Here is a 16,663-nt window from a genome sequence, read left to right on the forward strand (position 1 = left end):
CGTAGTGAAAACTAATGGGGAGACAGTGCACCCTGCTATTATTCCTACTTCCAGTGCTATGATGTTGTGTACTCTGTGGTTGTAATACAGAATTGCAAGTTTGTGATGGTCTTTGGCACATGAAAGAAATTGAAGGCTGCCTAGAGGAGAAAATGGGGGAATGACCCAAAAAGCATTGGCTAGATCCAGGAATATGACATGTAGATCTTTCTTCCGTTCTTGGCTGTACTGAAGTTGCTGTAATATGATGGTTGTGTGTTCTAAGCATCCTGAGAAGCCTGGTATACCAGCTTTCTGTACCAATGTGTCAATGAAATTGCTCTGTTTCAGGTAGGTTGTTATCCTTTGAGCAACAATGCTAAAGAATATCTTACCTTCAACATTCAAGAGATTGATTTGTCAGAACTGGTCAATGTTCAAGACATCCTTTACCTTGGGACTTACTACTACTACTACTCCCATTCTTTGCCAATCTTTTGGGGTTGGTCCAGGTATTCTGACTTTTCTACAGCATCCCACAAATGTCATTCTGAATTGAACCCAAGTGAAGGTGATAGAGGGAGAGACTTCTGTGATGGAAGCCATTATCTCGTATGAAATCTGAATGAGGTGAGTGGGTTGTGGTCACATTCATCTGAAATTATAGTGCTTATGGTTTTGGCAGGTGGTCTGAAGGTAGCTGTTAATGCTATTATGGCTATGTCACAGGGAACTGCACCATGGGATGTGATACACAGAAACTAAACGTGTGTTTACGTACCAGGGTTAGCTGTGCTGCGCCCATCATAAAGACAAAGGATAACCCAGCAAGTCAGCCACTACCAATTCTGGGGAGGTTCCAGGTTTAGAATATTAAAAATGGGCAAAAAATTTGTTCAAACCATCACACAGGAGGTAACATCTTATTTGTATTGATCGCTGTGGAAAACTGCTCCCCTATAAACATTGATGGCCTTTAAAAAAAAAAAAAAAAAAAACAAGTAATGAAGTAAAAACATTTTGAATCCCACCACACCAAGTCACTGTACTAGGTTGGCCAAAGTGTATAATTTATACATTTTAATTTTTGTATGGAAACAAAGCAAGGTTTTATACATAAAGGCCCCTGCTATTTCCAAACACTTGTGTCAGGAATTCAGAGAAGGGCAAAGGGCTGCATTCTAGAAGACATTTGCCTATTTTGTAAGCAGGCTGTATTGGGAATACTTCATCACTGAGGCAGTGAGCTTGTCCAAGACATGACTTAATGGATCCAAATAGCAGGATGGCTTCCATTTCTATTCATTTAAAACAAAGTGCTGTCATATCAAAACCAGTCTGTCTGCCTTGCTGACCTTCTAAAATGGCCAACTCGCTCTCTTCGGCCATTTAACTGACTTGATACTCTGCTGTACAAAGAGATTAGACATTCCACTTTACTATGAGTTAAACTTTGCGTTAGATGGGGTAACAATTACACAATAAACACTACCCAGCAGACACCGTATGTCACGACACCACTGACGTACTGTGTGACCCTGGTCTCCAAATGCCACTTGTCTTTTTCCTTTTTGATAGAATCACAATTGAGATCTGCTCTGACCAGATCCATAGTAATGCAGACAGTTGCTGGCACACCCTGCCACTGATACAGTCCACCAGCGCTAGGATCACTTCCTGCAGACCTTCGCTCCAGCCCGTTTTTTCATTTGATGCTACTCCTGCAGTTTGAAACGTGTTGTGTGGCTTATTAGTGTGCATTCAGATAGGTCAGATAATTATAATGTCATGGATTTCGTTTTATAAGAGCAAGATCAAAACTATTTTGCAGCAGACTCATGCTTTCGTCAAATATTTTGAGAGAAGTGTGAAATGGCAGTCAGAAATGTATGCCAAGTATGAAAAGCAGTGTGCGTATAAGACAAAATGGTAGAAGCTGAACCCTGTACATATTAAATGGAGAAAAGGCGCAGAATGTTTGAATAATCAAATGTCTCATTTTCTCAAAAAATAAAAACACAACAGCTGCAAACATAATTTAATAAACAAAGTGATAAGTATTTAGCAAATATTTTACACACAAGTAAACAACACAAAATGAAATGTACTCTGTTGCGTCATCTTCAGTACATTAGTGCATTTGGAAATTAGTGTTCTCCTAAAATAAAAATGGCTATGGCAGAAGAACAACTTTAAAAAAAAATTAAAACAAACAAATGGCAATGAGCCTGAACACAAACTCACAGACTTGAGGTCATCTTTGTATTTGCAATTATATCGCTAGTCCAAAAACACTGACAATGCAGTACATAGATTTGTTCTCCCATCTCACTGTGCAGCTTCCTGCAATAAAAAGAAAAATCAAACCATTTATTACAAAGCGGGACGAGGTCATAAAACGGAGCTCATAATACTGATGGATTATGTGAAAATATCACAGGCTCAGGATGTCTTTAACTGACTGATATCAATTTAGCATTTCTACCTAAACTCAGATTAGTGGTTGAGCAAAATGTCACTTACAGGAAGCTACATTAAATAATTAAAAATAAAAACACTGTAGTCATTTTTAGTAGAAGACAGAAACTCTAATGCAGTACAATATTCTGAAAATTAACGATTTGACAATCTGCGATTGTAGGTACTAGTTTTCTCTGAAACATTTCCAGTGAATTCCCACACAAAAGTGTTATTGGGCTCGGTGCAAATCCGCATTAAACATTTAATAGCCGAATTTCTAAAGTTTTACCACAGCACTTTTCCAATTTCCATGTGCCCTTATTGTACTGAATCGAGTACACCTTGTGCCACAGCAATCACCATAGCTACCAGGGCATATTTATCAGCTGCTGTGATGGTATGGTGTGCCAAGATGACGGAGCCCACCCAAGCAGACTTACTGCTGTCAAAGAAAAGGCACCTAGCTGAAGTGTGGGCACACTTGTGCAACCAAAGCACTGCAAGTTTTAAGTACAGTATCTGTCCTAAAAATGATCCATTATTCCTTAGTTTTGTTGTTAAGACACAAGCCTTTTTTAAAAGTGAAAACAGTCCCACATGATTTTACCTTAATTTCAGACTTTACATTAAGCAAATGCAGAAATTTCAATGAGGCTATATTATTATTATCATATGGAAAATAATTGTAACAGTTATGTAAAAAAAAATAAAAAATACAGGTTAATTTTGTATTGCTTCCATTTCTCTTCTGGGCACAGCCAAGTGCTCCCTGCCACCACAGGACCAATGAGGCTGTCTTGGCTGTTGGTCTCGTTAAGCTGGCGGACCACCTCTCTTCCATTTGAAGATAGATATCCAAGGGTTTGCAGAATATGCCAATTTTGAATGTGTCCCACCTCTCAGAGACCATTTTTAATTGTAAGCATGATGCATTAAAATAAAGCACAATAATGTTCATCATAATATTTTGAGGGAGAGGACAGACACAAGTTGCATCTATTTCATTAGCCAAATTTTAACAAAACTTTAATTTATTCCTGAGGATAGCATACAGGGAGAGTACGGCCAGGCTACAATTTCATACATCCACCGTACATCATGAATACTTAAGAGAAAACAGTAAACGCTAAAACACACACATGTATCCACAAACAAACCACAAAGGCGGTGTTCACTGCACAGATACACCATTTAAAAAAAGGTACTTAATATAAACGTTACAAACCATCAGTAGTGTTGTCCCAGAAACAAGAACTGGCAGTCTGAAGTCCTGCTCCATTCTTTTGCATGATGATGCAGGTTACTGTAGAAATACAAGTAATATACTTTAGTATCTACAACACTAAAACAAGTCTGCTGCATGGTATGCCAAGCAAAGATAAAGACATCTCATACAATTTCAAAGGTTGGCAAGTGGTATACTGTAGGTAATTGGCACACGTGAAAGACATTATTTCAGTATAAGGCACAATTACAATATACGTATTAAAACGCAATACTAGAGTGTACCTGCTACAGGCTAGGCCTCACACTCCTGCAGCGAACCTCGTTTCCCAGAGCCTGCTACTCACCTTTTCCTGAACTCTCATTGCAGCTTCTTTTGCATTTGGTATTTTTTTTTCTGCACTTTACAGCAGGGTTTCAGATGCCCCCACTGTGTGTGTTTTGCCTTCCCAGAGAAATGTGATCAACAAGAATACACTTCATGATGTTTTACTTTCATGAATGGCAAAATCTTGAATGCACTTCCTAAGCATTCACTTCTCAAATTGTTTCACAAAGTAGATTAATTCTTCCAAAGACAACCTACACTACTAATTCTTAGGATACACCAATGCTTCTTTACTTAGGACTTCTTTTTTATGTATTTTCAGTGAAATAAAATTGGTCAAACTGAAACAAGTTGGCCAAATTTAAATTCATTGTGCACCAATCATAAACACTTGCATTTTACACTGCAGAGTAATCAGATTTACACACTAGTAGTACAATTATGGGCAGCACTGCTGCCTCACAAAAAGAAGACTGGGGTTCAAGCTCTGGGTTCTCCCTGAATTCACGTGTCTGTGTGGGTTTTCCAAAGACATATGCAGGACAGGTGAAGAGGTATTGCTAAATTGACCTGTGTGTGTGTGTGTGTTCACCCTGTGATGGGCTGGGTGAACACCCTTTCCAAAGATTGTTCCGGTCTTACATCCGTTGTTTGTTTGATAGGCTCCAGCTTCCCCGTGACCCTGCTCTGGATAAGCAAGCCACGGCGTGTGGTTCGTTTATTTGACAGCCACACTATCAGATTGTGACACAGACTTTGAATGCCGTGAATGTAATTACCCCGATCTACATGCTGTCAAATAAACGAACCACACGCCGTGGCGCAATGTTAGGGGCATCGCCTCTGACGCTGACGTCCGAGGTTCGATTCCCGAGAGGGAGTGCAGTGGAGTGTGTACACCTGATGAGCCCAGAATGAGGGCGAAACACGTGTCGTGTACTCTTTGCATTTATTTGACAGTAAAACTATTTCAACCATTCTATGATCTGCTCTTCACAAACTGAGGGCACCGTGGCGGATGTTAGCAGATTGCTGGCCAACCACAAAGCGTTACCTGGTAGGTAACCACCCACACTATCAGATTGTGACACAGACTTCGAATGCCGTGAATGTAATTACCCCGATCTACATGCTGTCAAATAAACGAACCACACGCCGTGGCGCAACGTTAGGGGCATCGCCTCTGACGCTGACGTCCGAGGTTCGATTCCTGAGAGGGAGTGCAGTGGAGTGTGTACACCTGATGAGCCCAGAATGAGGGCGAAACACGTGTCGTGTACTCTTTGCATTTATTTGACAGTAAAACTATTTCAACCATTCTATGATCTGCTCTTCACAAACTGAGGGCACCGTGGCAGATGTTAGCAGATTGCTGGCCAACCACAAAGCGTTACCTGGTAGGTAACCACCCACACTATCAGATTGTGACACAGACTTCGAATGCCGTGAAAATATATATATATATATATATATATATATATATATATATATATATATATATTTACATATACTCACTCAAAAGCTTTTTTATGACATTCTGAAAAACAGCATCTCCATTAGCTATAGAAAGAAATCATCATTCATTCTTTTCAATTGAGGTTCGGCTCCATCAGTTAATTTGCTGCGTCTATTTTCCCACCTTCTTTTTTCCTTCAAAAAGTGCTTAACGCGGATTGTTGATCGGTATTGCAGACTTAATGATGACATGCAAATGGACAACAGTGTTGGCTTTTTCAGAGACACAAGGTTATGTACTGATAAAAAATGCAGTGTAATTCATTTATTTCAGATTTACTGTCACATGCTACATACTCGTGGTCCACCGAAGCAACAGGTAACACTGCAAAACATTTTTTCCTTATTTCTAACTGTGCTTGTTTCATCAAGGGGACCCCCCCAGGCCCCACCCTTTTAATCATGCCCACCCCTACTCTCCAGTTTTCAAATGCTGTTTGTGAATCTTAAAATGGTAAAAATGGGTCCCAAGGTCATAAAGGCTAAGACAATCTACTCTAGAATAAACGTTGCAATCCAGCAAGACAATTACATTGCTACCCGAAAATGTTTGAGTTTAAAAAAAAATAAAAATAAATAAATAACAGAACAGCAGCTGGTGGCAGTGGTGACGTGACGCTTTTATTATTTATTTAAACTTTGCGGCCACTGAAATACAGTATGTTTCTTACAGGACCAGTAGTGCAAAATTAATGGACTACACTCACGGCAACTGGCAAGCACTTTCCTGACCCTTCTACCTTTCACAGGACTTCTGCAGGTGGCCTTCATTTGCATAAATTGGCACAGTTGTGATCGTTGGGGCAAAACAGGGGACACAATATGTTTCAATGTCCTATGTGTTTGAGCACAATTAATTACAAACATTACCAAATAAAACATACATGTCGGCTATTTCTTTTTCTACAACATCACCAAATTTCAACCAAATCCATCAAGGTACTTCTAAGACAGGGGTGGGCAGATTCAGTCCTGGAGGGCCGCAGTGGCTGCAGGTTTTTGTTCCAACCCAATTGCTTAATAAGAAGCTCTTATTGCTCAAGTAACACTTCTGCTTCACTTTAGTTGTCTCGCTCGTTAAGATGTTGAACCCTTATTACTTAGTTTAGTCTTAAACAGCTGTAGTCTTGGTTTTTAATTGCTCCTTATTAGCAATAAGATGCAAATGACAAAAGAAACCAGCATTTCACCATTTAGCTTGTTTTCATTTACACCTCTGTGTGTATTTATCATGCACTATTAGGTTTAAATTAAGTACTTGGAAGGAAAGTGAAGAGAAAAAAGTGAAGAACTGAGAATTACTCATTTATTTTAGACTTCAAATCATTTGGATGATATCCTTAGAAAGGAAACAAAATCTAGGATATGAGAATGGCTTGACATGGCCGAATTAAAGCACTAGCAAGCCATTAAATTAAATGATTGACAAGTATTGTTTTTTAATTAAGCAACTGGGTTGGAACAAAAACCTGCAGCCACTGCGGCCCTCCAGGACTGAATCTGCCCACCCCTGTTCTAAGATTTTGTGGTAATTTGTTTTTCTATTATGTTTTTATTGTTTTTTACACCCCTAGGTACTGATATATCTAAATGTCCTTTCTTAGCGTTTACCTATCGCTTGGGATGTACCATCCTGCCAAATTTCAGCTTTTTAGCTAAACAGGAAATAGTGTTTTTTTGTTGATGTGTCAGTGAGTGAGTCAACTTTGCATTTTTTTTTTAAATAGAAGATTAAATAAGTATGCCTTTTATTACAGTGCAGTATCAGGGAGAGGCTAGTGATGCTTTTTAAATTAAAACCAAACAATGGAAATATAATATAAGTCGCATGTCACTTTTCTACTTTTACATATTACTAGTTTCTAACAATATCTGTTAAGCCACTAAGCACAGACCTAAGAAAACTGGAGCAGATTTCTCAACAGTGTGCACCAAACAAGCCATGTTGTGTCAAACCATTAGGCTATGAATCCACTGTACGCATGAAGTTTAGAGCCTTCTCTATGCAGAGCGTAAACCACTCCTGTGCTTTTACCGCACTTTGGTTTCTAATCCTGACAAGTGACAAGAAGTAGGTTACATAAATGGAGGAAAAAACAAAAACTTAGGTGCAAATACACAACATTGCTCCTCTTAAAAGGAAACTACAATAGCGCATGTGTGTCACGTTCCTTACTTCTGAGGTTTAATGTTTCAACATCAATGCACATCATTATAAGGGCTCAGTAATACATGTTATGAATTATTACATGCATGAGTTACCATTTAGCTGGCTTGGCTATATTTCCCACTTTGTCCGAAATGTTGCACACAAATGGACCAGAGTTGCCATTAATATACAGTACACAAGTTCTCTTTTACAAATCCCCGACTTCTGTATGGAAATTTGCATACACACATTTCAAGCTTCTTTTTGTGTGTACACAAGTTTTATAAATCTGAGCCATAGACTTCCACAGCCCTCATGTGTAGCCTAGTTCACAGTTTGAAAACCATTGTTTTAGAGGACTCGGTTGCTCTTTTTATTTATATGTCCTAAAAAGTTTAAAGCAAATGATGTAATACACAATTTTTACAAGAAATAATAAGGCTGAGCTATGGCATAGTTAATTAATAAAGCTGCCTACGGTGCGTCTCTTTGGTTGGGTAGCACAGACAAAGTATTAACCTGCAGCACAGATTCATAATGATGGCAATGTCAAAAAAGTTAAATTACCAAAAATATACACAGAACTCACATTTACTGTAAACAGTAATAAAGTAATCACAGTAAAGCAATAAAACAATTCAAATTATACACATATAATAATTTTAATTTCTGAAAACCTACCAATATATTTGAAGGGTTTGTTTAGCCTCGTCAGGTGACTCAAACACTGCTCTACTACACCAGAGGTCCACTGGTTAACCCGGCTATGCTGGTAGGAATTTCCTCCGATTGCATTTTCAATACACTTTTGGAGGGAGAAAAGAAACACCAAGAATGACATTTTTGTTTCCCTATGGTAATAAACATAATCCAGACTTCTTAAAATTTTCTAAAATCTTCATTAATGAATATTTATTAATCCCAGGAGATCCATAAGTTCAGTGAAAAGCAAATTTGGTACATGATCCCTGAATAAATGTTATAACCCTGTCCTTCTATTAATTTCCTATAAATTTTAAGGACTATCTTTCTTATGCAGAATGCAGAAAAGGAGTTAGCTGTTGGTACACAGACTGCTAGAGATGTCTCCATCCAGGCTGCTTACTGAAACTCTTTCAAAACAATTAAATACAACCACATGAGCATCATGGGGAAAATTTTGTGAAATCAAAAGGGGTTACAAAAAAGAAAAAATTCTATTTTTTTTTTTTTTTTGTTCACATGAGATGTGGATATAGTTTCATAACGATAAAATCAACATAAGTACAGCAATTAGTCTGGACTGGTGACATTATTAGTACACTGGGATATAATTCAGGCAAATTTATGACAGTCAGCTTACTACTATAAACTAGGAGCAAACAGCTTTCCCTAAGGAACACCTGTTTAGTATAGTGGGACACTATTTTTTAGACAACATGATTGTATAGTAAAAAATACAGGTTAAAAAATGCTTGGACAACACCTACCTGGATGCTATTGCTAAAAACATAGTACTTCATTATAAGATTGATCCCTGACAACTTATTTTACAAAGCCTTTACTTCTTAAGTTAAAATAGATGCTACTTGTTTAATATTTTAATGTGTATGTATATTTTGTGAGTGCTTGTCCTTTAACATGACAATGTTAACAGAAAAAAAAATATTTTAGCTGTCACAAAAAGGAAACCTATTATCCAGTAATTAAAATTAGTTTTCTGAAGCTCATTTTTACAAAACACTCAGTTGACATACAGTAGCCAAATAGTTCTTCTACACCTAAACTTATTTGCTAAATAAATTTTTAAAAATAGTCAACAAGAGTCATTAGCTTTTATATGTTGTTAAATGATCAAAACCCAATGAAGAAATTACCTTTGTGATAGAACCAAAACTGTATTTATAGTTGTGTTAAGAAAAATGAAACTTGCATTAGTACACAAAATGCTAAGCAAACACCTGCACTATTAGTCAGCTTTAATTCTTACCTCTTTAATAATAGCAGTCACTTCTTCAACTACAAAGGTTGTCTAAAATAAACAAACATACACTTTAAAATTCAAAAATGAGAACGTTTTACTCTATTAAGCAGACAAACAGGTTCAAGAAGCATTTTACAGTAAGACATTATACTATTCCTTATTGTAAAAGGAACACTCTGTTTAGTAAGACAAGTCATTTGCTCTCCATCTGTGATTTATTAAAAAAACAATGACAACCACAAAAACTGCAGTTTTGTGGTCAAATGTAACCACTATAACTTGATTCAAATTATAAAGGGCCCTACCTGGTTGTCATATTCCATTGTATTTAAATATTACTGTCAAACTGAGTAAGTGCATCTGCATAATATAAGAGTTTGAAACTAATTAAAAGTAGAAAAAGGCACTTGGGATGAGGAACTGAGTGAACAAGATTGACTGGACAAGTTAAATGGAAGTCTCAGAGGTGCTCTTGAAAGCCATTATAGTCTGTGATCTTGGATTTGCCGTGACAGTGACTATAGGTACAAGACTACAACTAATTGTTACAACTACAGTGGTATGCAAGTTTCAGCACCATACCTTAAAATGTCTGTTACTGTGCATAGTTAAGTGATAGTAAGTTAAAGATGACACATTTCTTTAATATTTTAAGTAAGATTACATTTTTATTTCCATCATTCACAGGTACAAATTACCAAAAATAAAGGGCCCCCTTTGACAAGAATCACAGCTTGTAAATGCTGTTTGTAACCAGCCAAGAGTCTTTCAGCTCTTACTTTGGGCATTTCCTCCCAAACGTTTGTCCTTGCAAATGTTTTCTAATTCTGCAAGATTCTTGGGCTGTCTTGCATACATTGATCTTTTGAGATCGACAGATTTTCAATGATATTTAGGTCGGGAGGCTGTGAGGGCCATGGCAAAACCGTCAGCTTGCACATCTTAAGGTATTCCATTGTAGATTTTGAGGTGTGTTTTGGATCATTTTCTGGTTGGAGGACTCACACTCTCTTTAACTTCAACTTTTTTTAAATACAGTGTGATGTTTGCTTCCATAATTTGCTTGTATTTATTGAATCCATTCTCGTCACTACAATGACATGCTCCCTGTGCCACTGGCTGCAACACAAGCCCAAAGCATGATCGATCCACCTCATGCTTAATAGTTGGAGAGATGTTCTTTTCCTGAATTCAGCACCCTTTTTTTCTTCAAACATACCTTTGCACATTGTGGCCAAAGAGTTCTATTCCGACTTCATTAGTCCACAGGTATTGTTTCCAAAATGCATCAGGCTTGTTTATGTGTCCATCTGCAAACTTCCGACACTGAATATTAAAGCTAAGATGCTGGGAAAGGTTTTCTTCTTCTGAAGAGAACTGGCATACATGCTAGACCAGTGTTTCCCAAACTCGGTCCTGGGGACCCACTGTGGCTGAAAGTTTTTGTTCCAACCAACTTCCATTTTTCATTGGACTCTTAGCCTAATTAAGGGAGTCATTATTTCCCATTTTCTGTGTTTTGGAGTCAATGTAGAAATTACCAACTAAGTTTGGTAGATTTTTATTAAAATGTAATAAGCATTTATATGGGGAATATGTAGTTTTTTAAGTCGTTTACAGTATTTTCCACCATTCTGCTTTTCCAGTTGTTTTAGTTATTTAATTGATTATTTACTAATTAGCAGGTATGAAAATGAAGTTGCTGCTTTCATCATCCTGGGTGTCTGCTGTGCTGGTTGTTAATTGTCACTATTATGGTTAAATGAAGGGAGCAAACTACACAGGAAAAGGGGAAAATAAAGGAAAACGAGAGAGTTACGCATTTATAGACTTATAAATGTAAAAACCATACTGTTGTGTTTTTCTGAATGCAGAATAAGAGAAAAGTAAAAAAAAGACCAGCTAATTAAATGAGATCAGTTGTTACTGATTATTATCACCAATTGTGAATCTGGTTGGAACAAAAACCTACAGCCACAGTGGGTCGGAAACACTGTGCTAGACTAAAGAACTCCATGAACATGCCAGCTGTACCCAGCGGTTTTCGCAAACACCAGTCTACAGTCAACAAGTTTGACAAACTGAGACTGAGTATTTTGTCCCACAAGAAGAACAGCTGACCCTATTGTTATGAAGAGCTTTGACCGTCTTGCCTTCAGACACATTAAGAGCAACATCCGCACCTCCCTGGACCACCAGTTTGCTTACTGGACAAACAGGTCAACTGAGGATACTGTCTCACCTTGAGCAGAAGGACAGCTGTGTGTGGATGCTGTTCATCAACTATAGCTCCACTTTCAAAACCACCCCATACTTACCCCCCCCCCCCCAAACCATGCAAATGGGTAAGCACTTCTCTTCATCCATAATGCAAATCTACCCATGATACTAACATAATAAAGTTTGTAGACAACATCACCGTGATAGTCCTGATCTCTAATAATGACAAAGCAACCTATACAGAAGAGGTTGAGCATCTGAAGAGTTGGGGCCAGAACAACAACACTGCACTCAATTCCAAGAAAACATCCATCCATTCATTATCCAACCCACTATATCCTAACTACAGGGTCACAGGAGTCTACTGGAGCCAATCCCAGCCAACACAGGGCGCAAGGCAGGAAACAAACCCTGGGCAGGGCGCACACATGCACACGCACACACACACATGCACACGCACATGCACACACACCCAAAGCATACACTAGGGACAATTTAGGATTGCCAATGCACCTAACTTGCACGTCTTTGGACTGTGGGAGGAAACCAGAGTACCCGGAGGAAACCCACGCAGACACAGGGAGAACATGCAAACTCCACACAGGGAGGACTGGAGAACAGCTTTTACCCCAAAGAAATCGGTCTATTAAATGTACAGCGATCACTGCCCCTTCCTATACAGAACCACCACTGATTGAACTGAACTTCCGCATCAACCACACAGTCACACACTTATACATGACACGTGGAACTCATGGCCATTACACTCAACGTGACTTCATCTACTGTATTATTTATCTATTTCTGCTTACATGTTTACCTTTAATCTCTGTGTATTTGGAATTATTAATAGTAACTGTGCTTGTCATAGTTTAATGTTTACTTAGTTTATTGTCTACTCATATACTTTTATCCAAGGCATCTATAGAATTGCTCCAAATGATATTTCATTGTACTGTACAGTGACAAAGGTACCTTGCAACTTCTTTCATCTTGAAAAACAATACGCTGATCTTTCATAAAATGCTAAAAAGAAATGTGTCATCTTTAACTTTATGTCTTTTGGTGATCAGTTCATCTTCTGCTCACTTAACTATTCACAGTAACAGACATTTTAAGCAAGGGTGCCCAGACTTTTGCATGCCACTGTACATCTAGTTATCCTTGTTGGTTTAATTTGTTAAACTATCACTAACCAGCAGACAACTGCTAGGTTTGATTTGTTGAAAAGTTTTAATGTGCAGCATACTGAATCCAAACAACACTTTACTTACTTTTTTTGCAAAAAGTGATTCAGTTTCAAATAATTTTTTTTAGGCTCATAAAATAAAGTCAATACAAACACACTATATTTGGGCCACAGTGCTCACCATTCCTTTGCAGCTTCCAAACAACCAATTTAACACACACACACACACACACACACACACACACACACACACACACACTTACCACATAATCAATTTACAGATGCTGTGGACAGCGTTACCCGAAACATTAAGCTTAAGCCAGATGAACTACAATGCAGTGGTGTCCGCAAGGCCAAACATGCCCCCTAACATCTGATTTTCATGCCTCCCAACATCCGATTTTCATGCCTCCCAGCCACAGCACCACACTTCCGCTTTAAAGCTACCAGCGGTCTTTGGATCATGTACTTGACCTTAATCAGTGAAAATGCCTGTTGATGGCACACCACAACATATAGCCTGCATTAGTGACAAGTATTGTAAAACCAAAGTAAATGTGTACTATGGCAAAAGACAAGGCAGACAACAACCAGTTTCATGCGTTTCCAAGCCAAAGTAAACAAAAGTTTACGTGTTCGACCTTACAGTAAACCAGTCCTTTACAGACGACCCAGTCTGATTACTACTCGCTTCTATATAAAATTACCCTCCTCCCCTTCCAACAGTTAGGCCTTAGTGGTGATAAAACATTGAAATCTTCTGCATTCAGTCTAGTCTTGCAGAGTCCTTGCCTGGAGACACCCCATGAATGAATTTTCCTTAAACATAGGTGGTAACAATTAAGACAGCTTACTGGTTATCACGTTTCTAAACCTATTCAGTGCCACATGAAGGCGGTACGTAAAGTAATAACATTGATTTCTGAAATACAAAGAGCAACCTGGTCCGATAAACTGTCTACAGCTGAAAAGTCTCCTAAAAAGAACCCATGAAGCACATAAATGTGTTGCGTCTTTGAACAGCGCATTACATGTGTTACACATAACTTGCCTTTTGCAAGAGAAAACACTTTCTGTAAAATCAGATTATACATTGGCATTTGAAGACATCAATGAATTAGTGGTAAATGTGAATGATAAGTTGTCTCAAGTTTTTGAATGTGCTCAGATGGTCAGTTATGACGATCATGTTGAATTTGATGTAAATTTTAATGAACTGGCAGCCAAGTTTGTGAAAATATGAAATGCAAAATGTGCGCTCAAAGAAAAAAAAAAAGGTTTATTACACGCGAGCAATAGGAGGTGAAAAAGACTGCTGCTAAGGGAGTTGATAACAATGAGCCAGAGGAGATTTTCAGTACTCAAATGGCACATACATACACTTACACAGCATGGGAAAATGGAAAATGTGTCTTATTACAGATAAAGGTTTAACTGACAATACTACCATTTAAGAGACTTTCCACAACAAATGAGTGGATGTTTACAACGTTGCACACTTTTCCCATTTAAATCAAAAGCACTACTATCAACCACTGCGGAATACTGCAGTCTACAAGTATCTTTTTAAATATTGTTAGGTTTAATGATAATTAGGAAAAACAGTCAAAATAACAGACATACTAACAAGGTAAGTGTATGCTGACTGATTAAGGATCTCTCACCCTGTTGGTTTTATACATATATATTTGCACACCCACAGGCCCTAATATAAGGAAAAAGACATAAAAATGTTGGTTAACCACCTTACAATATAATCTATAATATGTACAAATACAGTACGTGGTAAATGTGATTTAAGAAAATTCAGTTACATGCCAGACAGAGAGAGAGATACTTCACTACACAGGGACATTTAAAGAGTGGCAAAATGAAGGATTCCTGGTTTGTTTTCACACCAATACGAAAACTCCAATATATTTGAAAGTGCTAATCATTGCAATGTAGGAAAGGCGTCTTAGGGGTACACCCAGGTGACTGGTTGTTATATTGTTTTTACTGCTTAAACCATAATATCAAAGTTGGTAGTGTCACAAAGGTATGGCAGAATAACAAGATGGTCTGTATAAATCCTAATGAAGGGTTTGGGGAAATTCTGCCATAATTAGGTATGCTACTCTCTCCAATAACAGGCTGTTTCAATGTTATAGTCTATTATTCCACAAATTTCTCACTTTGTAATTTAATTTTATATCGAAAAATATTTTTTCATCATTATGATTATCAATCTGTTCAATAAAATAAAAGCAGAAACGCCCAGTTGTAGTCTATGAAGCTTATCATTAATCTGTATCAGTAATCTGTAATAAAATATCAGTTTTTTGTTTTTTTTTAAGAAAAAATGTGCAGCCAAGGGTGCTCTAACCTATTTATGAGAATTGCTCACACTCAGTTCTCATAAATAGGTAGCGCACCCTTGGCTACTATCAATTAACACTCGATTTATTAAAAACCATTGATGTTGCACTCACTACATACTGTGCATTATTGTACAGCTATACAATTTACTGTTTTCCTGTAATATTTTTGTTGTTAATTTGCGCTCTCCCTTTGATATTTATTTTTTTGCCGACAGAACGAATGACAGCCAAGTCCCTCAACTTGAACAGTGAGCCGCCACGGGGTCCGAATCCAGCACAATGGATCTGAGGGGCGGCACCTCCTCTGAGTGCGCCACCGTGCACCTCTACTTTTACTCGAAGTTCTCCAAGCTTATTTGTAAAAAGTAAAATGACATAATGAATATCTATTACTAAAGTCAACTCTGCGTGTGTATTTTAATTTAAAATATGTCTCGTTCTCCAAGGGGGTTTAACAAAAGCAATTGACAGAATTCCGTCGGTGAATTTTAGATAACGGAGGCTAAACATGCATGCCAATGTGCTTTAATTTTTACACCCTTCAAAAATAAATACATCTTGCTACTTTTAAACATTAACCCGTTCGTACAAATGTAAACGTCCAAAAACACCGTTTTGGACCTCGTCACCGCACCACTTTACTGCAGCAGGCGTCTCGTCTTTCTTAATGACTTAAATCCGCTTAATGGAACCCCGGAGTTAACAAAGTAAGGCATCGCACTGTTCAAAGGTACAAAAGAGACAACTTCAAAAAGCGCACGTTTCTTTCTTTACAGATTTTCGAATTTATTACTATTGAAACTACTTGCGGACACGACTGAGCTGTAGTCTCTGACATACTTTACCTCCTCAGCAGACTGAAACTCATCCATGCTGTCTCCGACTAAGCTAGCCGTCAACTCACGCATGCGCGAGCCCTCACAGCGGCTAACAAAGACCCATCTCGTGGGAGGTGTGTCTGGAGATCACGTTGAAGGAATCCACCAATAAGAAGACTGGATGTGGTGGCATTTTCCCGGCTATGGAATGTCATTTAGGCCAAAAGGTTTGTCAGAACAGCACTATAAAACGATAGTTACGCTATATAGAGAGAAGCATTTCTTTTCCCTCAAAATATTCACGTTATCTTCACCTTACTCGCCCTGACACGGGCAAAAATTTCCGTCATGACATTCTAATAAAAAAGTAATCTTTGATTAAAAAAAAAAAAAAACATTAAAACCACCTATCTAATATTTTGTAAGTTATCCTCGTGATGCCAAAACAACACTGACCC

General features: G+C 38.0%; 1 protein-coding gene across 1 annotated transcript; it reads right to left on the bottom strand.

Annotated features, from left to right (window-relative positions):
• Nucleotides 1–2,002: 2,002 nt before the first annotated feature.
• On the bottom strand, nucleotides 2,003–16,348 carry LOC114648594 (dynein light chain Tctex-type 1-like). Its single transcript, XM_028797715.2, has 5 exons — nucleotides 16,233–16,348; nucleotides 9,625–9,666; nucleotides 8,337–8,460; nucleotides 3,665–3,742; nucleotides 2,003–2,322 (listed from the first exon to the last, which is right to left on the bottom strand). The coding sequence occupies exons 1-5, from the start codon at nucleotides 16,293–16,295 to the stop codon at nucleotides 2,252–2,254; spliced, it is 378 nt and encodes a 125-aa protein (XP_028653548.1). The 5' UTR covers nucleotides 16,296–16,348; the 3' UTR covers nucleotides 2,003–2,251.
• Nucleotides 16,349–16,663: the final 315 nt, after the last annotated feature.

The sequence above is a fragment of the Erpetoichthys calabaricus genome, chromosome 3 (assembly GCF_900747795.2).
Source record: "Erpetoichthys calabaricus chromosome 3, fErpCal1.3, whole genome shotgun sequence".
NCBI classification, from domain to species: Eukaryota; Metazoa; Chordata; class Cladistia; order Polypteriformes; family Polypteridae; genus Erpetoichthys; species Erpetoichthys calabaricus.